The sequence below is a fragment of the Sceloporus occidentalis genome, unplaced genomic scaffold (genome assembly GCF_023333645.1).
Source record: "Sceloporus occidentalis isolate IW3139 unplaced genomic scaffold, rSceOcc1.0.p SCAF_10, whole genome shotgun sequence".
Classification (NCBI taxonomy): domain Eukaryota; kingdom Metazoa; phylum Chordata; class Lepidosauria; order Squamata; family Phrynosomatidae; genus Sceloporus; species Sceloporus occidentalis.
Window position 1 is genome coordinate 34,625,689 of NW_028316990.1, and position 23,281 is coordinate 34,648,969.

The window sequence follows — 23,281 nt, forward strand, 5'->3', positions numbered from 1 at the left end:
TGTATATATATAAAGTGAGTAGAAATAAAATTAAGGGTTTAGACTTTAGCTAGGCCCCATAATAATATAAAAGATGGAAATATTTTTTTAAATATACACTGAGGGAAAAGAATATTTGGATTTAACACACAAATAAGTACGTATGTGTTCATATATAGCTATATATTGAAATCAATATGTAGAGGCATATTGTGATGTAGAAACCCTTTGTATCACAAACTTCTCTGGGAATAATAATAATAATAATAATAATAATAATAATTTGTTTTATTTATATACCGCTATTCCAAAGATCGAATGTATCAGAAGTTATAGATTCCTTACAGAGCAAAAGATAAACCATTTGCTTCCTTAGATTCCCAGTGAGTCCGCCTTTGAGCCCATGAAGAACGAATAAACCCAGCCACAAATTGTTTCTTTAAAGCTTTATTAAGACTATGCTTTAAACTAAGTGGGAAGAATTATTTACAAGAGACAGCTCAAGCCTCACCTTCGTAACATTTTCCGTCCTTGACATGAAAATGCCTTAAAAACAGACTGGTTCCAAACTCAGAAAACATGTCAATGACAACCTTCACCATGAAGGCACTGTAAAAAATGTGCTTTAGGGGAAATAGTAGGTTTCAAGCTCTTGCATGATGATGTGGATGTTTGTTTGCATTATATGCCTGCGTTCTTCCTTCTTCGCATCCCAAGAGACGCTCACCACTTCCACCCTCCTTCTTTTCTCCTTCAATAGGCTTAAGCTGCTCCGGTCGTCACTATGCTAGCAATCTTGCAAGAAGAGGCAGCTGCCTGGAGGTACTTTGTCCATCAGCCTGTAAAGAAAAACAAGTTATTGGAACTAGATATTGCAGGAAAATAGAAGGTGAGCATGCAGAGGACAAAGGAAGCAGAGGCCCTGTACAGACAGGCCAAAATAAAGCTGCTTCAGGTCACTTTGGAGGTATGGTGTTTCAATGATGCATGCGTCCTAAGAGTCTGGCAGCTGCACCAAAGCTGCACTCCATTCCTTAGGACTGGAGCGTGGCTTTGGTGCGGCTTCTGGACTCTTAGTATGCGTTCATCATTTAAACAGCATACCTCCAAAGTGACCTGAAGCAGCTTTATTTTGGCTTGTCTGTATCAGGCCAGAGTTAAAGAACAACAGAAAATTCAACAGAGGAAGAGGGAGAGATCCAGGCCACGGTTGGGCATCCTTTTGTAACGACCCATTCAGTCACTCAGCCGCTCTTGGAGGTGCAGTCCAACAACATCTGGAGGGCTACACAATTTCCACACCTGCTCCATGTTGTCTAAGCATCACTGTTGTATTCCATCAAAGCATAGCTACAGCATATCTCCCCAGGGATGACCCAAGACATCTGCTGCCTGAAGAGAACAGCATGAGGTATCTACTATTCTCTAAACTCATGTTGACGCTGTTCACTTTTTAAATTAATAATGCCCAGTAAAGTGGAAGGCAATAGGAAAATAGGGAGACTGCACTGTAATTTGGTCAAGGAAGCCACGGTCCTGAGTTTGCAAGGCCTGAGCAACGCAATTGATGAACAGGGCTCCTGAAGGTCTCTCATTCAAGAGTTGCCAGAAGTCGAGGTCAGTTTGACAGGAGATAACAACAACATGAAGGCAGCAAATCTCATCTTGGAATCTAAGCAGGTTCAGACCGAAGAATATCAGGTGCTGTAGGCTATATTTTAGAGGAAGGCAATTGCAAGGTATTTCCTACCTAAGAAAACCCTATAAAAGTCATGTGGCGGCCATATGTTGACAGGCAACTAGAAGGCATAAACACACACATAACCCACCACCTCTACACCTCTCTTTCCAGAGTATAAATCTAGGTTATAAATTTTTATAATCAATAGTAAATAGTTCCAGGAGCCCGTAAAAGCAAGGGCAAGAATGTAAAGACCTACCAGCTGCAGGTTCAGAGAGGTGAAATCTATTCCTCAGCCGACGACTTGGAACTGGTGGATTTGGAGACCTGGATGACTTCCACCGAAGTGAAGGCTTTGCCTGCCGCAACTCGGTGCCTGGTGCGCAGTTTGTTGAGGGCCGACTCAGCCATTCCAGCTCTCTCCTCAGCATCATCCAGTTCATGCACGGTTTTGCGGTACCTTGCCATGCTCTGGTTAGCCTGTTCCTCCTACAGGAAATTAACAAGCAAAGAAGAGTTTGGGACACAACTTAAAAAGAACATGTTAGAAAATACTCAGTACCACATCCTCAGTTTCATTTATATAAATTCTGATTCCATGTGTATGTTTTTATTTTGTTTAGGAGTTGTTGTTTTGTTCTACTTTAGGGAAATAACATTTTTTTCAGTAGAATGTAGACCACCTTGGATGGATTCAAATGTTAGAAGATCCAGGTTCAAAAAAACCTTCTTTTAGACAAGGGGGCATATAGCAAAACGCCTTAGGCTGGCCCAAGTATTCCCTAAAGTAAGGAGTGGCCAACTACCCATGGACCAATTTTTGACCTGCACCTCTTGACAGTGCTCCTAAATACCTCTATCTTCTTTGGAGTCTTTCCCAAAATGGCAACTGGAAGTGACATTGCTTCACTTTCTGTCACCAGTTTGAGAAAGACTCTGTTAAAAACAGAGGTATGGGTGTGCTGAGGTGTTTTCGCAATAGATGGGTTGGAGGCTTTGGGGGATCAGCAATGGTGTTCACAGGCCACATTTTGCCCACTTCTGCCTTAGGTGATGTCTGTCTGGGAAAGGGAAGACTTTTAAAAGTACTTACCGCCTCCTCAATTTGTCTCTTGTATGTCTTCAGCTTGTTCTGAAGCTTCTCCACCAGCTCCTGCATGCGCTGGTTGGTCTTATGATCCTCCTCCGTTTGGAAGACCAGCTCCTTCAGGCGCCGTTCATTCTTGTGCAGGATTTTCACTGTCTCCACATGGCGCTTCTGCTCCGAGTCCAGCTCTGTCTCCAGCTCCTTAATCTGTGGGAGAAGAAATACGAGCTAGGACTGATAGATGCTAAGGCCCAAAGTGGGCAAGGTGTTTTTCTTATCTGCCCATAACCACACTAGGAGAAAGTGACTGATCCCTCTGCTGGGTAGACAGTCATCCAGTAATGTTCTCTTACTTTGGTCTCTAGCTTCATGATAGTGCGTTTCCCTCCTTTAAGAGCCAGTTGCTCCGCTTCTTCAATCTTGACCTGCAGGTCTTTGATGGTGACCTCCTGGTTCTTCTTGATCTTTTCCAGGTGCATGGAGTGATCCTGCTCTTGGCGCAGCTCCTCTGCCATGCGGGTTGCCTAAGATGGAGTTTAAGAAACAGAAGAACAGTTTTCACAGAGAACAGCAGGTATCGGAGCTTTGACTCATCTTGTGTGCATTTGTAGCATGATGTGTTGAAATGAGCCCCATTAGGAGGGGAAGGTGTTAAGTTATAACCAGGGCTGTGTTTGTAAGTGTGTAGCAATGCTTGTAGAAGTAGAAAAACAGTTGGGAGCCAGTGTGTTGTAGTGGTTTGAGAGTTGGACTATGATATTGGAGACCAGGGTTTGAATTCCTTCTCAGCCATGGAAACCCACCGGGGAAGTCATACTCTCACAGGAACAGAGGAAGACAAAGACAAACACTCCCCCGAACAAATTTTGTGAAGAAAACACTGATATAGGGTTGCCATAGAGTCGTCGTAAGTTGGAAATGACTTGAAGGCATGCAACAGCATGATACTGTATTTTGAAATCGGCTCCACCAGGAGGGAAAGATATTGAGTGATAATCAGGGCTGTGTTTGCATGTGTGTAGCAATTCTTGCAGGGGGATAGAAAAAGCACAGAACATAGAGATGGAGACAGGTTCCAATTTCCTGAGACTCTCAGCTTTCCACTTGTTAATCTCTATGCCGAAATCTCTGATGGAAAGAAGGATTTCCAGTGGCTGGCGAGGGAATGACGCCTTCAGCACCCTGCATGATTTGGCTGCTCCTCTGAGACGCAGCTAAATTATGCAGTGTAAATTATATCTTAATCAAAGTACAAAAAGATGCAAATAGGACTAATTTGCATAATTTCTACAGGGCAAGATTTGAATCTGGGAACAGAATTTTTTTTATTTGACAGCACAGAATACTACACACAGCCTGGTAATAATATATGCACATGGTGATGGGGGACCCTGGCATATGTAAAGAAAGGGGCTGCTCCACTTTTAACTTCCTGTCATTGATACACAAAAATTCCAGCTTCTATATATCCATTTAGATCTGCCCTCCTAAATATATCAGTATACAATTTTGACATTATTATGACTGCCAGGCAGAATTCCTTCTGAACTCTTGGTATTTGAAAAGGTCTCTGACACCTTCCCCAACCACTGGCTATAACGGTCCAACGTATCTGGAAACTATTCCGACACATCATGTTCAGAATGGCCTCACTACGGCACACTCCTTGCATGCAAGCCCCAAACACAGGGAGGCAGCAACTCACATCAGCCACTGCTTTCTTTGCTTTCTCGTCTGCTGTTCGGAACTCACTGATCAGCTCCTCATGATCGTTCGTGATGCGCACGAAGTCAGACTCCAATTTGCGCTTGATGACCAGCAGGCTTTGGTTCTGCAAAGGAAAGGGGAGACTTCAGTGACTCCAGCCACACCCAAGTGTAAGCTGTAGTATCTCTCATCACAGAAACAGGGAGAAAGACAGAAATCTGGGCGGGTTTTTGAAGATGGAGAATTCCGATGATATGGAGAGCTTACAACTAAGTAGCAGAAGGTGGCATATCAGACTTGTCTCTTCTTGTGTATTTTAGCTCATGAAGTGGTAGGACCTCTTTCTCTGGACAGCTTCAAAAACTGCCTGTTGGAGATGCTTTAGCTGGAGTTCCTGCACTGAGTGGGGCTTTTGACTCGATGGCCTCTATCGGGCCCGTTCCAACTCTGTGTTTCTCTGTGAATGGCCACTTCTGGAGGCTTCCAGGAGTGGCAATTCAGCCTTTTCTCTGGGCAAAAAAAATGTACTGGAGCAGCTGAGGGCCATGAAAACGGCCTTAGGAGCTACGTGCACCAGTGTTCAGCCATTTACCTGCATGAATGACTTGCCATCCACAAGGCTGGATGAAGGGGACTGGAGTCCCTAGAGGAGTTCCAAAACTGCCACCACCCTTGGTACCCAAAGGGAAAGGGCAGCTCGGTCAAATCCACTTGCCTCCCCCATTTGGGTCCAAACTGGTTGTGATGGAGGCCAGAGTTTTAGAAGCAGTGATGCCAATGCACCATCCTCCTCTTCACTCACTGTGCAGCTGGAAAATGGGACTACCAAACCATGTGGAAAGTGATGGCGGAGGGAGAAGAGAAATTAAGTTCTCACCCCCAACATCATTTTTCTCTTGACAACACCACAGAAGCGTGTGTTGTATCTGTGTTTGCACACATGTTGCTCAGAGAAGCATGGGGTCCCTAGTTACCAAAAGCCCTGGAGCATTTGTTCCAATTCCTTAATGGTAAACCAGCCTTGGCCATCTAATCTAAAAGAGCCAACATGGGGGAGTAGTAAAAGCACTGAGAAATCCACATTCTTAGCCCCTACTGATCTGCAGAATTCACTGGGTGACCGTGCGCTAGTTACTTTCCATCAGCCTGGACCACGGATAGAAATAATATATTGAAGACCTTCTCACAGTGGGAAGAAAATTTCTAAAATGACTTGTTGCTTCCTTCAAGAAGAAAATTAGGAAAGAATTGCATCCCTAGCCTGACCTACCTCTCAGAGTAGTAGAAAAGATAAAGCTGAGCTGCGGAGAAGAGAACTATGTATACTGCCTTTAGAAGGTGGAATAGAAAGATGACAGCCCATAATTATTTTTAAAAGGAACTTTACCTGGACACTGAGCTCGTTGTGTCTTTCAGAGACCTCCACCAGCTCTTGCTCAAGGAGTTTGCGTGAGCGCTCACTGCCTTCAAGGCCTGTCCGCACTTCTTCCAGTTCAGTCTGGAGAAGGCTGAGGCGCCGCTCCTGGAGGTTGTACTGTTCCCGGAGTTCTTCATGTTGGCGGGCATCCTCATCCATCTGGATCTGGAGATCCTGGAGGCAGAAAGGGGGAAAGCAGTATGAAGATGGAGCTGGACCATCACACATCATTCCTAATCTACTGAGATTTTGTTCCAGGACCCCACATAGAGACCAACATCCGTGGATGTTCAGATCCCATTATAGGAGCCCTGGCGGTGCAGTGGTTAAATGCCTGTACTGCAGCCATTCACTCAAAACCACAAGGTTGCGAGTTCAAGACCAGCAAAAGGGCCCAAGCTCGATTCAGGCTTGCATCCTTCCGAGGTCGCTAAAATGAGCACCCAGACTGTTGGGGGCAAATTAGCTTACTTGCTAATTAGCTTACTTGCTGTTCACCGCTATAATCTTTGGAATAGGGGTATATAAATAAAACAAATTATTATTATTATTATATACAGTGGTGTAGTAAAATGATGTTCCTTATATAAAATTTCAAAATCAAGGTTTGCTTACTGGAAACATTTAAAAATATTTTCAATCCATAGATGGTTTAATCCGTGAATGCAGAATCCGTGGGTATTGAGGGCCAACTGTACCTTTGCACAACCATCCTGAACTAGTCAAAGGAAGGAACTGAAGCAGGGAAGCAAACCTCTTTAACACTGACTGGCCATCATGAAGCATGTCATACTCCCTCACTACAGGCATGCTTTCTATCTGAGCAGTTGAGAGATCCTGTTGTCAGTAGATATTCTTTGTCCTCACCTGATCTCACCCCACGCTTCCACTCAAAAAGAACCAGATGTGACACCTGTCAACAGTGTTTTCCTATCATCTGCTACAAAGTCACTCCTTGCAAAACAAAGCCCAAATTGGACCGCACTCCTTGTAACTACGGGCACTGCACCCACAGGGCATGGGAGAAGGAGGAGATTCATCAAGACACACATGATAATAATTGTCCTCCAATTCACCATTTTTTTGCAGCTTCCATTCTGAGTGAGATACTTTTGGGGTACTAGTGGCAGAATCTTTTGGACCACAATTCTCATAATTCCTCAGGCACCTGGAATTATAGCCCAATACAAGAGTCATAGTCCAAAATAAGCTCTTATCCAAGTTCTGGATAGTGATGCCTTAATCCTTTGCTGGCAGTGGCTCTGCTCATATTTCGCCTTGCTTGTTGAAAGCTCAGTCAACCTGAGCCCCAGAGATTTATCTTAGGAGACATCATCTCCAGGTGCTGTTTTGCTTCCTCACTCCCTTCCCTCTTTCCCCCAGTCGGTTCCAACCTTGATCTGCTGCTGGAGCTTCTTCAGGGTCTTGACAAGTTCACTGTTGTTCTTGTTGGCATGATCCAGCTGGATCTCCATTTCATTTAGGTCTGTCTCCATCTTCTTCTTCAGGCGAAGCGCCTCAGCCCGTCCTTTTGCCTCCAGCTCCAGGCTGGACTGCAGGGACTCAATGGCACGCTGGTGGTTTTTCCTGCAGAGAGGACAGCAAAGGAATCAGACTGAAGCACCCCACAATGAGATGTGTGGTCCAGCCCAATGCATCTTAATGTAAAGAATTTTGTATAACAGGCAGTGTGATGTAGTGCGGTACCACAGGTTGGAAACGTCACTATGGTATTTTGGACTCTGCCCATTATTATTATTTATAAATTATCATCATCACCACCACCATTATCATTATTTTATATCCTGTCTTTTTTCCAATAATGGGACTCAGTGCCCACAAATTTACAAATTAGTACAGACTGTACAGATTAAAATGCAGGAAAATACCATTAATATATATAAGGTCATCTTTTGAAGATCTTCGCACTGAAACAAGTTCATTCAAGGTACAATTTCCAAGCTCTGGATTTGTCTCACACAGAATTGCAGCCACACTCTTTGGTTTGAATGTGACTTGGATTTTGCTGGCTGTTCTTATTCTTGTCTTGCTCTCCCTGCTTTTGTACATACTTATTGATTTTCTTACATTTCTGTCACTGCACGTTTGATACTTCCACTGCCTTGTCTAGCCTTTTGCATGCCTTCTGAACAGCTTATTTGTAATGTATTGTACCTGGTGGCCTCAAATTCTTCCTCTTTCTCATGGATCCTCCTGTCAATGTCAGCTTTCACCTGAGCCAATTCCAGCTGAATGCGGATGAGTTTGCTCTCTTCCACCTGTTGACACAAAATGTACAAATAAGAGGCATGGACAGTGGACTTTTTAAGAGGCAATGATACTATGCTACCACAGGGGCCGAGTTTAGAAAAAATTGTACACTTTTGGACTTCAGTTTCCTGCATCGCCTAAGTCGGCCATGGTGGCTGGAGGATTCTGGGAACTGTAGTCCAAACAAGGTAACTGCGAGATTTTCCAGACTGCTTAGTATGGTAAAGGCTTTACAAATCCACAGAGACAGTCTCTTCAAATCATCCCCACTGCTTCAAGATCAGGCATTTTTAAAGAAGCTGAAGAAGTGGAATGACTTCACTTGAGTTGTTCAAGATTAAGAATAAGAAGATTAATCAGGACTGTCCCCACCAAATTGGGACAGTTTGAAGGCATGCACTGCCATTTGAAGAGATGGAGATGCTAAATAAACAACAGCTAGTTTTTTAAAACTATATATTACCTCAAGAGAAGACTCAGCTTCCTCCAGGGCCACCTGCAGCTCATCCTTTTCGATCTCCAGTTTCTTCTTCATCTTCTGCAGCTCATGCACACTCCTCCCACCTTCACCCAACTGATCAATGAGATCTTTGATTTCCTCTGAAGAAGGAAAGAAAATACAGAGAATGTTATTGGATGTGACTCTTAAAATTTCAAGACTGCAGACAGTGACCATGTGGCAACCGTGACAACCCACTCCTAAAAGAGAAAGCTCTAATTGATTGACAACATTTAACCCTGATGACTTATCTAATGAACCTCAACCACCATGCACATGCTGGGAAGTGGAAGAAAAGAGATCTAACCATTAAACTTGGAGAAACAGCCTCCCTACAGTTTATTACTTTCTTCTTCCATGCTGCAAAAACACAATGACACACACACACACACCTCTCTAGTTGCACAGTCTACAATCTACTGGGCTTCATGCTAGCCTCAAGGAAGCCATTGCTAAAGAAGTGGAGGATGGCAAGGAAAAATTACAGCTGTGCCTATCACCTCCATGCAACCTAAGATTTCAGTTTAACGGAAGGTATTTTGCATGTTTTCATGCATTTGAGGTTGGTTGAGGGGCTTGTTTTCATGCCTCTGAAGGGTATGAGAGTGATTTGCTCGAACATCAAGCCAGTTTGTTTTTTTTTTAATGGGGGAGACTTTGGTGTAGGGCTTCAGAAGCTACAAAAGTAGTCTAGGAACTATATGGGGCCTGTGCATTTTACCCACTCTTGCCCTAGTAAGTGTGACTAGGGGTCAGGATTGATGGGCACGATCATCCAAAAACACCCAGAAGGCAAAAAAAGTTGACTCAAGTAGATAAAGGTGGGCATTAGATACACTGAGGATATCAAGCAGCTTGCTCATCTGGCTACAACCTTTGCAGACCCTGATCCACTTACCCTGGAGAGTCTTGTTCTCCTTCTTTACAGATTCCAGATGCTCCAGAGCCTCCTCATAGGCTGTCTTGAGCTTGAAGTTCTCCGTCATGTACATGCGGCACTCTTTCTGGGAGTTGTCCACCTCCAGCTGCAGCTCCTCACACTTTTGCTGCCACTCGGACAGCATCTTGTCAAAGGCCCTCTGCTTTTTGTCCAGGGCTGCGCAGGCTGCATTGGCCTGGAAGGAGAAAACCAAGAAAGCCATTGGTCATGCAAGGCATGATCTTGTTCCCCACGGCAGATCACTCCCACCCAGAGCCCTGCCAGTTCTTCACAGTTCAACTGGCAGTGGGTCACCAGGTCAGTAGACTTCCCTTGCAGCTTTTTCATATGGAATATTAAAAGGATTGTTTTGTTGTGTGCCTTCAAGTCATTTCCAACTTATGGCGAACTATGACATTTCCAACTAGGTCTATCTTGTTACATGGAACTGTAGTACCATCCATCTGGAAGACTCCATATTGGGAAAAGTCTGAGCTAACCCATTAGCAAGGAATCATAAAGTACCTATACAGAACAATCCACCTACTTATAATTGTATAGCAGAATTAGTTATGCTGCTTGAATTTCAGCAGTCACTTTTTCTGACCAATATCCCCTCCCATGTGGAAAAAATGTAACTGAACACCCTGCAACTACCATCAGTGCAAATGAGCCAGGAACCTCACAGAGGTCCAGAAGGATGACTCTCTGAGCGATGTTATCTGTGTAACTGCTACCCAACAGCACTGCTGGTTCCCATTACCTTCTCAAGATCCAGGGTAAGATCCTCCACTTCCATCTGGAGCCTCTGCTTGTTTTTCTCCATGCTAGCCACCCGGGCTTGAGCAGATTCAGCTGTCTCCTCAGCCTCCTGGAGCCGGGCAGTCAATTTTCTCCTGCAAAAAGATGGTGGGGGGAAATTGTAATGGGGAATCAACAGGGCAGAGGCTTGAAGTTAACCTGAAAGGCACTGTGCCTACAGAACAACATTCCTGAAACAGCTCATACTGACAGGGAAATTCCTTATAAAAGAACGTTAAGGAACCCCTATGACCCTCCAGATGTTGGACTTCAGTTCAGCACCTGCCAGTCTAACTGGGGATGAGGGTAGGAGCCCAACAATATCTGGTTCTCTACTCACTCCTATGGAGCTAACTTAGCATTATACAGGGTTCCACATCAGGGCTGGGTTCAGAGGTCATTGTGTTTATGAAGTTGTTAAGACCCAGGGCCATGACCCAGCCTAAAGAGACATTGCTACAGTGGCTCCTCTTCACTCTTGTGTACCTGCTTGCTTAGACTAGCAGAGACAGTGGCAAGTAGCAGCCATCATTGCCTACCACTAGCCTGGAGGAAAAAGGACAAGCTCCAGGGAAACTCCTTGCCATTGCACCACCAATGCATTTGCTCCCTGTCCTCCTCCTCACCTGATGAATGAGTAAGTGCGGATGAGAAAGACATGGGGATTCACTCAGAGTTTCTCTCTCCTGATCTGCAGTCAGAAGTAACCAACATGTCTGTGGTCCCTCTAAAACAGAGGTTGGGAAGTTTGCACCCAGGGGCCATGTCTGACTCTTCTAGGCTCCTAATCTGGCCTTCCCCAGATGGCCATGTCCCCTTCCCCAGGATACATCATTTGATAGAATTTGTATAATTTTTATTTCCCATTCCAAAAAGATTAAATGCCTCTCCTAAGGGTTAGCTACTGGCAGTAAGAGCTATAAGATAAAATAACTTTGCTTTTTCAGACCCACCCTTTTCCCTTTGGCTTCACCCATCACTGGAATGTGGCTCCTGAGAACTTCTCTGAAATTGAATGTCCCTTGGGCTGAGAGACATGCCCCATGTGTCCCCTAAAACCTTGCTCACTTGGTCTCCTCAAGCTCCTCTGTCCTCTGGATGGCATCCGTTTCGTATTTAGTCCTCCAGGTCGTGACTTCAGTGTTGAGCTTGGAGACGAGGCGCTGTAGCTCAGCTTTGCCAGCTTGTTCTTCCTCCAGCTGCTCTTTGATCAGGTCCAGGTCATGTTTGGTGTTGGCCAGACTTACCACTGCAGCACTTCGGGACTACAGACATCAAAGGCAGAGTCAGTCAATCCATCTCTTATATGTTTCATTTCCTATGTTTAAAAATGTTGACCTTTTTTCCTCAAGTGGATTAATTCCTTGGCTCAGTTTAATGTGCTCATGTTAACCTTTAAATCCCTAAACATACTAGAACTACAGTAGGTATTTTAAAGACCTTGTTACAAGGCAGGAGGGGAATCATACAAAACAAGGCATCCCTTTCACTTTGGTTATGTTTCCATTTGGATTGTACCTGTGGCACGTGAATGGGCAAGGCACCAACACCAAATGTGTGCTCAACTTTGGCAACACCTGCTGGCAATCTTTCTTTTTAAAATTTGCAATATCTGGCGATAAAGTAGTGTGCGTTTTTTGTATGTGGGATACACGTGGTTGCTTTTGCTTCCTTACCTTTGACTCTTCATCCAGCTGCCTCTTGAAGTCATCCACCTGAGAAGTGAGAGAAGTCTTGACACGAAGAACTTGGTTCAGCCGTGTCTGGCTCTCTTCATGCTCTCGACTCAGTTCGCTGTTCTCAGCTGAAGGGGAGAGGAGAAGGAGAAGTAAAGAAATACTTGAGAGAAGGACTTCTGGCATGGCTACTTGCCCAGTTACTTTGGGGAACTATAACTCCTTGAATTTTGGAGACACCAACTCCCAATAGCCAGACTGGCTGGAAAATTTGGGAAATTGTAATCCTAAAAGTAACTTCTCCCAGCTCTGTAACTATCTAACATTTCCCTGAAGGAAACAAGCACATTGGAAGAAGGTAGGGAATGGTGGTCCTTGAGATGTCTGACTATAAATCCCATCTTCCTTGACGATCAACTAGACTGGCTGGGCTTGACGTCAGCAGGAATTAGTTCTAGAAAGGCATGCATAATACTGATCTGTAATTGATTTTGACCAGGCTTTTCCAACTCTCAGCATCCCCAGCCAGTCAGTGTTAAAGTCAAAGTCAGTGTTGGCTGGGGATGAGGGCAGCTGTGGTCTAACACATTAAGGTAATGGACTTCACATAAGAGGTGGATGGTTTAGAAGAAATGTTGCAGTCCAAGTCAACAGCGAATGAACTGACCTTGGAGCCTGGACCTGATAGCATTGATTTCGGCTTGGTTCTTTTCCATCTCAGCCAGCCGGGCGTTGGCTTCAGACAGGTTGTCTTCTAGCTTGCGGACATGAGCCTCAGCATTCATCTGCAAAAGGCACAGAGCAAAGGCTGTGGTCAAGAGACCTCATGGCCACTGGTCATATTACCTGGTAGATTCTGGAAGCTGTAGTCCAAATGAGTAACATTTCCAAGGTCTGCTCTCCTCCTCATCCTAGATTTTTTATGAAGGGAACTATCACGCAACAAAGTAATTTTCCCAAGCTCTGTTGTTATTGTTTAAACTGGTGCTATAAAGCCTCTAACTTGCTGATTTGCTCCTCAGACTTGAGCAACCTGTACTGAAGGGTAGGGTCTCCAAGCTCTCTTCATCCTTCATACCTTGGATTTCTGGACTGTCTCCACACTGGCGCTGAGGTCTTCGATCTCAGCCTTCATGACCTGCTTGTCCTTCTCCAGCTTGGACTTCACCCTCTGCAGATTCTCGAGGTGCTCAGTCATCTCAGCCATGGCATCTGTGTGCTTCTTGCGCAGGGTGGAAGCTGTGGCCTCGCTCTGCAAGGCAGCTTCTTCCAGTTCCCTCCGAAGCTTGAGCAGTTCAGCCTCACGCTTGCGGTTCTGCTCAATCTAGAGATGGAAGGGCAAAGCATAAACCTGTGACAACAGTTCTTGCCTCAACCCTTTTTCCTTAACTTATTCATTTCTGGGCTTAATTCAATGTGCTATTAACCTTTAAAATTCTAAACAGATTAAGATCTGGTTATTTCAAGGATCACTTGCCTGTGTCCATAATAACTGTGCTGGACCACAAAACCACCTTGATCCTATCCTGCCATGACTGATGGTTAGACAGGCAGATATCTCAGAAAGGTCTTTTGGGTGATGGTCCCACTACTGTGAAAGTCCTTCCCTTTTAAGTACCCCTTTCTACCACTTTTTAGATGTGAAGCTAAAGGTAAAAGAATTAACAAGAAACTATATTCCTTACAATTTTCCACTTATTTTGTCATATGCAAATGGACATTATTTGATTAAAGCAACTAAACAATCCTGTTCCCATTCCTTCTCAGACCTTCAAGTGATGCATCATTTCCCCTGCAACTAAAGGCAATTGCAGCTACAGATTTCTGTTCCTGGCGTAGACTCTATCTTTCACTTCCTCAGTCTTTAAATGCAGAGATAACAACATATTGGTTGAATGGATACAGGCTTACTTGAGCAGTAGTTGCCCCTCCAGCCTCTTCCAGTCTGTCTGAAATCTCTTCCAGTTCCCGGGAGAGATCACTGCGCTGTTTCTCAATCTGAAAGATGTTGGGAAAATAAAATATTAGCTTTGTCCATTGGAATTATGAAACTTACAACCACATATTCTCCCTGCAAAGGCTATATGTGGAACTAAATAATTAACAACCCACTCTGGAACAAAACAAATGTCATTCCTATTTGCCCTTTTAAGCTTTGTACAACAACTCTCTGTCTGTTATGAAATCATAATTTAGATCGCATGAGATCCAGTTATTTAACTTATTCAGCAGATCTAAGCTTATGTCTCAAATGGGCTTTGAAATCCCTGGACCCACAGGAACAGTTCAATATATTTCTGAGTCAGTGGCCCAATATGTAAAATGGGCATAGAAGCAACTTACTTGACAGAGGTTTTGCAAAGACAAAGCAACTGAAAAATGTTAACGTGCTTTAAAATAACACTAATAAAAATGCAGTGAGTTATTTTACTGATTTACCTTTGCCCTCATAGACCGTTCGGATTCAAGTTCTTCCTCCAGCTCTTCAATCCTGGCCTGTCAGAAAAACATGGGATTGTGAGACATGGAGTAATATTTAGGCACGTGGTAGCTGTGGGGTAGTTAATGGCTGGTGAAAGTTTATTCCAGATCCATTTCATACTGGAGCTTTCCACCGCAGAAGGAAGGGAATTAGGAACCCGAAAAAGAGGTTGTACCATTTCCTAATGTCCTGTGTAAGAGTGAAGCTATACAACACAACACCAGCTTTGCCATTAAGCAGGAGGCATTTCTAGTTGCCATAAATGGGTAGCAATTTTGTTGTTGTTGTTAACTGCCTTTGAGTCGATGTCAACCCATGGCGACCTTCTGGATGAGACATCTCCAAGACTCCCTGTCCTCCACTGCTCTCCACTGTTCCTCCAAACCCATACTAGTGACCTCCTTCATAGAGTCCATCCATCTAGCATGTGGCCTTCCTCTCTTTTAACTTCCTTCCACCTTTCCTAGTGTTATTGTTTTTCCCAATGATTTTGTGCCTTCTCATGATGTAGCCAAAATATGTCAACCTCAGTTTTGTCATCTTAGAGCCCAGATCCTGAAGTCCTGGCAGGCACTGGCTGACCTGAATGTGCTACCCAAAGAGGATTATGGAGAAAGGTGGTCAATTCAAGCAAATGCAGAGAAAGGGGCACCATTTTGAGCTCTCCTCCTCATCCTCTTTCCCTTCTACCTGATGCTCTTTGAGTTTTCTCTGTAGTGTAGAGTTCAGTGCTTGCTCATCTTCCACTTTGGAGCTGACAGAATTGATCTCCATGTCTCTCCTACAAAGGAAAAATGCAACAAGCTAGTTAAGCGATAGTGCAGGTAGTAAGAAAGGAGCTCCTAACCTCAACCATGCCTGGAAAACTTGACTCACTCTGTGAAAGATGTTGAAAATTCTGAAGAGCTATTGCTAGAAAGTAGTGCTGTGTTAGACGTGAAGCCTGGAAAAGTTACTTTTTTGATTACAGCTCCTAGAATCCCCTTACTGGCTAAAGGATGATGGGAAGTATAGTTCAGACGGTCACTTTTCCAAGTTCTGTATAGAACAGTGTTTCCAAACTTTGGTCCCGTACCTGTTTTGGACTTCAACTCCCAGAAGCTTTAGCACATTTGGCCAACAATCAAGAATTCTGGGAGGTGAAGTCCAAACCATCTGGAGGACAAAAGTTTGGGGACCACTGGTCTAGAATCTACAAGGGGTATAACTCAGGAATGGAGAATCTTTGGCCCGCCAGATAGTTTGGAGTGCAGTTCCCACAATCCCCTACCATCGGCCAACCTGGTTGGCAGTGATGGGAGTTGTCGGCTGAAACCTCTGGTGAGCCAAAGTTTCTCCAACCCCATTTGACATTGAAGGTTGCCATCTACCCTCAGTTTGCTAGGAAGTTCCAGTCTGTCACCAAAAGTTTGAATCAGGTGTCTTCTCTCATAGCATGTGTTAATTGGCTTACCTAGTGCCAGGATAGCTGCATGATCAACAACAGCTTTGTGAATTGCTGGTGTTAATTATATAATTGCCACTAGCAGCACTTTCTGCATTTTATTTCCTTCCATTTTTTTCCATCTGCAGTTTGCCTCCAATGTCTGTTCTCTCTCTCCGTGTGTGTGTGTGTGTGTATATATGGATTTCTGGATAGTGTTCCATATACCTGATGATATTAGGTATGAAAAAGACAAAAACAAACAAAACTCAACGCCAAAAAGCAACCCCCTAACCAGGGACGTAGCCAGGATTTTAGGAAAGGGGGGGGGGGTCCAGACTAAGTGCCACCATTATAATGGGGCTTGGGTGCAGTGGCGCAGCAGCACACACCATTCATTTTCTAATGGAAGGGGGGGTCCAGACCCCAAGATCCCCCCCCTTGGCTATGTCCCTGCCCTAACCAGTCATCCTTATACTACCACCATCTCTTCTGTGTTTTACTGTTGGACAACCCAGTTATGTAACTTAATCCGTCCTGAAGTCTCCTTCACTGGAGGGTGAGTTTCCTTACATAAATAGTTCTTTTTAAATATTTTTATTAACATAGAAGAGATTATAAACATAATGTATACAATCTTGTCTTCATCATTATACAGTAAAAATTAAAATGCACACTTACTTCTTCACCACCTCTTCCAAGTCGAGCTTTGCTCTTTCCATTTCGTTGAGATTTTCAATGGTCATTTTCAAGTCGCCCTCTGCCTTGCGCCGGGCCTTCTCTACCTCGGCACGGATCTTCTTCTCTTGTTCCCAGTTGTCCTCCAGCTGGTCCAGAAAACCCACAGAAAGGGAGTTGTTGGAACAAATAAATGAAAAGAGCAATGGGAAGAAGTGTGCTTTCAATGGCTTGAACATACTGGTTAGGCCCACAGAATCTTCACGTTGGAAGGGGCTAGAAGGGCCACCTAATCCAACCCCCTTGCCATGCAGGAATACACAACAAAGGCATCCCTGAAATTGTCCATCAAACCTCTATTTAAAGACTTCCAAAGATGGACCATCCACCACCATCCAAGGCATTCTATTCCACTGTCAAACAACTCTTATAGTAAAGAAATTCTTCCGAATGTTTAAGTGGAACCTCTTTTCTTGTAATCTGAACCCACTGGTTCATGTTCTAAACTCTGGAGCAGCATAAAACAAGCTGGCTTCATGTTCTACATGACATCCCTTCATATATTTAGAGATAGTTATCATGTCACTTCTCAGTCTTCTACAAGCTAAACATAACCTAGTTGTTCCCCATAAGGCTTAGTTTCCAGGCCTGGGATCATCTTGACCACCTTTTTCTGGACACATACATAGATTTATTTTGGTCAGTGACAAGTGTCTGGACACATTCCAGCTTGCCAATATCCCTCTTGAACTGTGGCACCCAGAACTGGATACATAAATGTTGGAATTACTGCATTCCAATTGATCCAATGATTCTATTTATTATGGTGAGGTCTTGCACCCATATTCCTGATGCTGGGTTGCCCACCGATAGAATAGTACAGAAGTCAAACATTAATTGATTAATTTAATTGATATCCCACCTTTCACAAAGCATGGGACCTAATTATGTAATATGTAACCAATAAGGACTGACCTCATGTATCTGAGTGCTAAGTTTACTGTTGTTTTTCGTGAGATGATTCACTTTGTCTTCTTCAGCCTGAAGGTCATCCAGTGTTTTCTAAGGAGACAGACATAACAAGAGAAACTGGTCATATAAGCAAAGGAGGTGTAAGCCAATTTCCTCCAACTAGCTGGGTACTCATTTTACCAACCTATGAAAGGATGGAAGGCTAAATCGACCCTGGAATTTAATATTAATTCCACTCTGCTGGATCTTTCTTACCTGGTGTAATTCTTCCAGAGCCCTCTTCTCTTTCTGGAGTTTGGCAACAGTATCATCCCGTGCCTGGAGATCACTAGTCAAGGTCCGTACCCTATGATCCAAAGCCTGAAGAAAAGATAAGAGCATAAGGAGAAACATTTTGGATCAGACCAATAGACCTATTAGGCAACATGCTCTACACACAGCAGCTGAGCAATTGCCTGAAGGAAGAAAAGGAAGGTGAGCAACTTCAGTGGACACAGGAGCCAATTTTTTGCCCCAGGACTTTTTGTAGGCTGCATGGCTGACCAAAAAACACCCCAGAATGGGCTGGTTTTGAAAAACAGGTATTTTTTTCATGTGAATCAGTGCAGAGGTGCCTCTTTATAAGATGAATTGGTGTTCCTGGAGGTTTCCCAAGAAACTTATTCTCCTTTTTTGCCAGATGACAGATGGTCCAGGAGAATACAAGGGAATTGCAGTTTGAAAAAAGAGCCTTGGCTGCTGCATTCAACTCCACAACAGCACTTTATCCATACCCTTTTTAAAATATTGTTACAGTGTCATGCCTCATTTTTAATCCATTACATAAAACACTTGTTCCCAAGTGAAAAACAATGTATCAATGGTTAGACAAAGACAAAGTATCAAAGGGGAGTAGAAATCTTTGGCTCTCCAGATGTTTCAGCCTACTGGTCCCAGAAGCAACATTTGGAGGGCCAAAGGTTTCTTACCCCTGCCTTAAAGCAAACAAAACATATGCCTAGGCAGGAGATTTCTATGATCTGATCAACAGGACTTACTTGCTTCTCTTTCTCTGTCTTGGCGAGGGTGGTTTCCAGCCCCTCGAGATCCCTCTTGAGGTCACTCAGCTCCCCTTCCAGCTTGCGCTTGCTGGCACCCAGAGCTGCAGCTGAACCCTCTTCCTCCTCCAAGCGCTCCTTCATATCTGAGATCTGGCTCTCCAGGTCCATCTTGGACTTCATCATCTGGGTCAGGCGCTCCTCAGCATCCGACAGGTTCTCTTGTTCCTGGAAGGGGAAGAGAAAAGGTCAGCAGCAACACAAGGACCAGCTCTTCTGGAAGGGCCATCCTGAACACATTCCAATCTTATCTCCTTTCAGAAGCCAAGCATGGTCAGTTGTGATGTGTACATGGATGGGGGGCACCATGAAATTTCAGGGATCTCCAAGTAGGTTTAGGAAAGCATCCCTTTCTAAAACCCTGGAAAGCAGCTGCCAGTCAGAGTTGATAATCCTGGGTTAAATAGACTAAGGGTGTGATTCAATATATATAAATAGTTTTCTGAGCTGCTGCCACACCTCTGTCTAGGTTATCTCCACAACTAAGTTAAGCCAGTGACCACCTCAGCCCTAGTTATATTGGCTGCAGGAAACCCACGTATAGGTTTTCGCTCTTCTTTCCGTTCCTCCACGCACTGGTGGTACAGTAGGCCTCCCGTATCCACAGATTCCTTATCAATGGATTCAAGCATCCATGGTTTGAAAATATGTATTTTTAAAAATTCCTAAAGGAAACCTTGATTTTGCCATTTTATATAAGAAAACCATTTTGCTATGCCATTGTATTTAATAGAACTTGAGCATCCATGTATTTTGGTATTCACGAGAGATCCTGGAACCAAACCTCAGTCAATACCAAGGGCCCATTGCGTATTAACACACACTGCACCTGCAGTAAGCCTATTAACCTGCAAAGAGACTCCATCCAATGTGGCAATAGGACCTTACTCTCTGCAGGGCTGGGGCAGCATGCATGCAGTACAGAAAACTGTTCACTTGAACGTGGCTGCCCTACAACACCCCAGACTAATGACCAGACAGATAATGGCATTGCAGCGGATTCCTTGGAGATCTGGCTCTCCAAAGTGACTCACTAATAAGTCACTTTCCTATATAGACAGAGTGCTAATACATGAATGTGCAACTATCAGGCACAGGTGAAGGAATGCACTTCAGCAACTCACAGCCTGCAACTGGATGGTCAAATCGTTCTTCTCTTGGCTGAGGGTGGCTGTCTTTTCTTCCAGCTCTTTGACACGGTCCATCAGCTCTTGTGTCTTGGACATGGCATTCCTGAGCTCTTCTTCCTTCACCTTCATCTCTTCCTCTTGCCGGGCCACATTCAACAGAGGCTTCACCTGTGGGAGACATTTAGAAATTTCACCCATGAAGCAAAATGAAGGACAAAGATGGGACAATTCCACTTCACTGATGACACAATGACAGCATCAGCGCAATGTCATTTGAAATGCTTTTGCGCGATCACTGTCACTTGCACTTTCTGGATGGGACAAGGATCAGTGTGACGTCTTCTGAAAGTGCTTCCCGCAATCGCACAGAAAGGATAGAAAAAGGATAGGACAAGGACATCTTGTCCCATCCCCTGCCCGATAATCTCCAAAGCTGTGTGATACGTTCTGGCCAAAGATGCTTTTATCCTGTTAATGTTCTGCTTTTTAGCCTTGTGTGATAAAGTCCTTAGAAGTACAGCACCCACACAATGAAATCCAATTATCTTTTATCCATGGATAGCAAAAAGGGCTCCTCAACCCCAAATCCACCCCAGTGAACTGGCAACGCAGGCAACCTGGCATGTATGGTCCATTTCCTCACCTTGTTGTACAGTTTCCACCAACCCCAGAACCTCATCTGCAAGAAGTTACGGACATTCCTCTGGATAAGTATCAGGCCTAGCCTGTAATGAAAAGAAAAGGAATGGTGAAGCTACGAAGGTTTCCTCCCTTTGTAAAAAAAAGCAAAAGGCAAGTCTTGAGGGAGGGCAACCAACATACTTTCTGTCCAGCATCTTTTTAAACTCGATCCGCATCAAGAAGCCCCGGCCCCGGCACTGCAGCATGGTCATGATCTTGGCCAAACGATCATCTCGCATGTCTTCCAGCTTGGCTAAGACTCCGGCACGGAAGAACACCTGGAGAAACAGGGATCCATGTGGCCCTTGATCCACCGACAGAGCAATGTTCCTCACACAGCTTAGTCCCTGAGCCTTATCACATGTAAGTTTCTCTATGATTTCTTATAGACAAATTTTTAAAAGCCAATTCTCCTTTTTTATGTTTTGAAATTTTACTCATTTTTAAAAAACAAAGATTAACATGAAAAAAGTAGAATGACAGAACAAACACATCAACAATGGTTACACACAGGGCATGAGTTACGTTTTCCTGGTCTTGCAAATGCAAAGCGAATCCCTTTGTAATTAGTTGTTCTATTGGATTAATCCTTTCCAGATGGACCCATGGGTCGGTAGAATATGTCTTCTTTCCTCATTAATTTTATTTACATCAGAAACAAACGGGAACCATGTTACCTCAAAGATAATTATCATCTTTTTGTTCTTTAGTTCATTTTACTTGCCATATTAGTTTCTGTGATAGTGTGGAATTCAAAAACTTTTTATACCATAGGTCTAAAGTAGGTGCTGCAGGATTCTTCTAGTTGCTGGCAATGAACTGCCTGGCTGCTAATAACAGGAAGGAAACAACATCTTTGTGTATTATTTCCTTATTTGCAGCTCCAATGAATTTAGTAGTGCCAGTCTCAGATCAAGAGTGAAATGGTGTTCTGTCACGTAACTAATTTCTGATTGTATATCCTGCCAGAATCCTTTGTATCAATGGAAAGTCCCCATGAATGAAGACTGAGTTTAACTTCTCTTACATATCTCACATAGAATGATTCTAGGAAATTAGTGGGCTCATGGTGCTTTCTGACAACATTGGGTTCCTCCTCGATCTATCTGTTGGTACCTCCATTGTGTGCATGGATGATGCTGTTTTGGAAGGATATAATGCGTGGAATCCAGGGGGGGAAATATTGCTGTTTGGTTAGTTATACAAAGATAATGCTATACACAGCCTCTAGTCTCCAAGACTTGGCAGAGCTTGGAAAAGTTATTTCCTTGTGCTCAAACTCCCAGAATTTCCACCTAGCACAAGGAGATTTTTGGAGATAGAGTCCAAAGAAGTAACTCATCCAGGCTCTGTTTCTGGAGAACAACTAGTGGTGCAGCCAAGCTGCTTTACATTACAGGAATCTGTGCCCCAGGAGGCCTCCAAAGTCAGCCAGAAAACAGAAGGTGATAGGAACAGTGGCAACAATATCCAGCGTTAGCACCTGAGCATCAACCAATTTGTTTAATGCTTTTGCTGTCCTTATTCATTTTTAGTTTTGTTTTAAAAGTGAGGTAGATTTATAGTAACAGATGCTCATTTTTACAAAATACATATTTCAAAATGGCACACGTTCCTAAATATAGCACTAGGGTTCCAAACTCCATTTTATTGCTGTAATCATGATAGTATGGTGATTTAAGTGTCTTTAGAATATAAAACTGCACCTGCTCAAGGTATTTTTTTAAACAAAGATGAAGGGAGAATAAGGATGAGTCAGTGCCTCCAACTGGCAACGTCTTGCGCTATCTTAGCTGCAAAGAAGACACAGCACAAGAACATTGTGGGCTATCTAATTGCACAAGGATAGCAGTTTGATACAACGGCATGGTTCCATCCTTTGGACTTCTGAGATTTGTGGCTCAGGGAGGAGTTTTTAGCATTCATGAGATACTTAGAAACTTCTGCTAAAGAATGCTAGTGGTTCAGTTCAAAGGAGTAGATCAAAGAATTCTGAGTATTTTGAAACGATTACCCCAGAATTTTATAGGATAGAACCACGATAATCATAGCAGTATCAAACTGCTAAAATTGGTCAGTGTGAACAGACACTTTTCAGTCAAGTTAGAGGGGATGGCTAGGTTTTACCTCGGGGCGTTTCCATTGCTAACCCTATTGACAATAGTACCTTAGTATGTCCAATTTTGTACTCATTTTCTCCCAGGTCAAGGGATCCCAGCAATAGTTCTGAAGCCTTCTTATTGTCCACAAATCCCTGAGGGATGACATTGGGGTTCAGCACCTGGTACCTGACATGGACAGGAGACAAACAAGCATTGTAAAGCATTTGAAAACCAATAACCACTGGCTGGTAAACCAAAGAACAGCTGGCACTGTCATATAGACAAAATGAGAGGTTACACAACCTCTGAGCATCAACCAACACAGAAAATACCAAAACGTTCAGTCCCTTGTGCTTGGTCTGAAATAACAGATACTTCATTTTGGGTTTCTGCTTGCCTTTCTTTATATCATGAATGATCTCTTCTGAAACATAAGTACTTCTCCATTAAAACTTACAATTAGTGTTTGGTGAAGAGTAAGAAATTTATCAATATACACAAACTAATCTTTGAGTTTAGCTTAGCGCTCAAATGCTGAATCAAACATATAACAACATAAAGTATAGATGCACTCGTCGTTGTGTGTCTTAAAGTCATTTCTGACTTATGGCAACCCTAAGAAAAAAATCATGGGGGTTTCTTGGCAGAATTTGTTCAGAAGGGAATTGCCCTTCCCTTC

At 43.6% G+C, this 23,281-nt stretch overlaps 2 protein-coding genes across 6 annotated transcripts in view; one reads left to right on the forward strand and one right to left on the reverse strand.

Annotated features, from left to right (window-relative positions):
* Positions 1-23,281, forward strand: part of LOC149306445 (importin subunit alpha-5-like) — a 49,877-nt gene that overhangs the window by 856 nt on the left and 25,740 nt on the right. For 2 of the 5 annotated variants that reach the window (XM_089539756.1, XM_089539764.1), the window contains exons 2-3: positions 740-868; positions 3,221-3,321. The gene's annotated coding sequence lies outside the window, so the exon portion shown is untranslated. Of the gene's footprint in view, positions 1-54; positions 137-739; positions 869-3,220; positions 3,322-23,281 lie in introns of those variants that run through there. The other 3 variants (XM_089539758.1, XM_089539757.1, XM_089539759.1) reach the window with 3 other exon arrangements.
* MYH16 (myosin heavy chain 16) overlaps positions 460-23,281 on the reverse strand; it is a 33,893-nt gene continuing 11,071 nt past the window's right edge. The window contains exons 18-43 of the mRNA XM_089539755.1: positions 22,668-22,788; positions 20,642-20,778; positions 20,463-20,544; positions 19,814-19,987; positions 18,630-18,857; positions 17,848-17,952; positions 17,596-17,682; positions 16,624-16,769; positions 15,210-15,300; positions 14,477-14,533; positions 13,949-14,035; positions 13,116-13,361; positions 12,705-12,822; positions 12,038-12,165; positions 11,430-11,626; positions 10,324-10,456; positions 9,540-9,756; positions 8,606-8,742; positions 8,047-8,150; positions 7,266-7,458; positions 5,842-6,045; positions 4,453-4,578; positions 3,101-3,271; positions 2,754-2,954; positions 1,920-2,149; positions 460-818 (exon numbers count right to left, since the gene is read on the reverse strand). Of these exons, the coding sequence (XP_089395881.1) occupies positions 1,946-2,149; positions 2,754-2,954; positions 3,101-3,271; positions 4,453-4,578; positions 5,842-6,045; positions 7,266-7,458; positions 8,047-8,150; positions 8,606-8,742; positions 9,540-9,756; positions 10,324-10,456; positions 11,430-11,626; positions 12,038-12,165; positions 12,705-12,822; positions 13,116-13,361; positions 13,949-14,035; positions 14,477-14,533; positions 15,210-15,300; positions 16,624-16,769; positions 17,596-17,682; positions 17,848-17,952; positions 18,630-18,857; positions 19,814-19,987; positions 20,463-20,544; positions 20,642-20,778; positions 22,668-22,788 (3,694 nt within the window). The 3' untranslated portion in view covers positions 460-818; positions 1,920-1,945. The remainder of the gene's footprint in view (positions 819-1,919; positions 2,150-2,753; positions 2,955-3,100; positions 3,272-4,452; positions 4,579-5,841; positions 6,046-7,265; positions 7,459-8,046; positions 8,151-8,605; positions 8,743-9,539; positions 9,757-10,323; positions 10,457-11,429; positions 11,627-12,037; positions 12,166-12,704; positions 12,823-13,115; positions 13,362-13,948; positions 14,036-14,476; positions 14,534-15,209; positions 15,301-16,623; positions 16,770-17,595; positions 17,683-17,847; positions 17,953-18,629; positions 18,858-19,813; positions 19,988-20,462; positions 20,545-20,641; positions 20,779-22,667; positions 22,789-23,281) is intronic.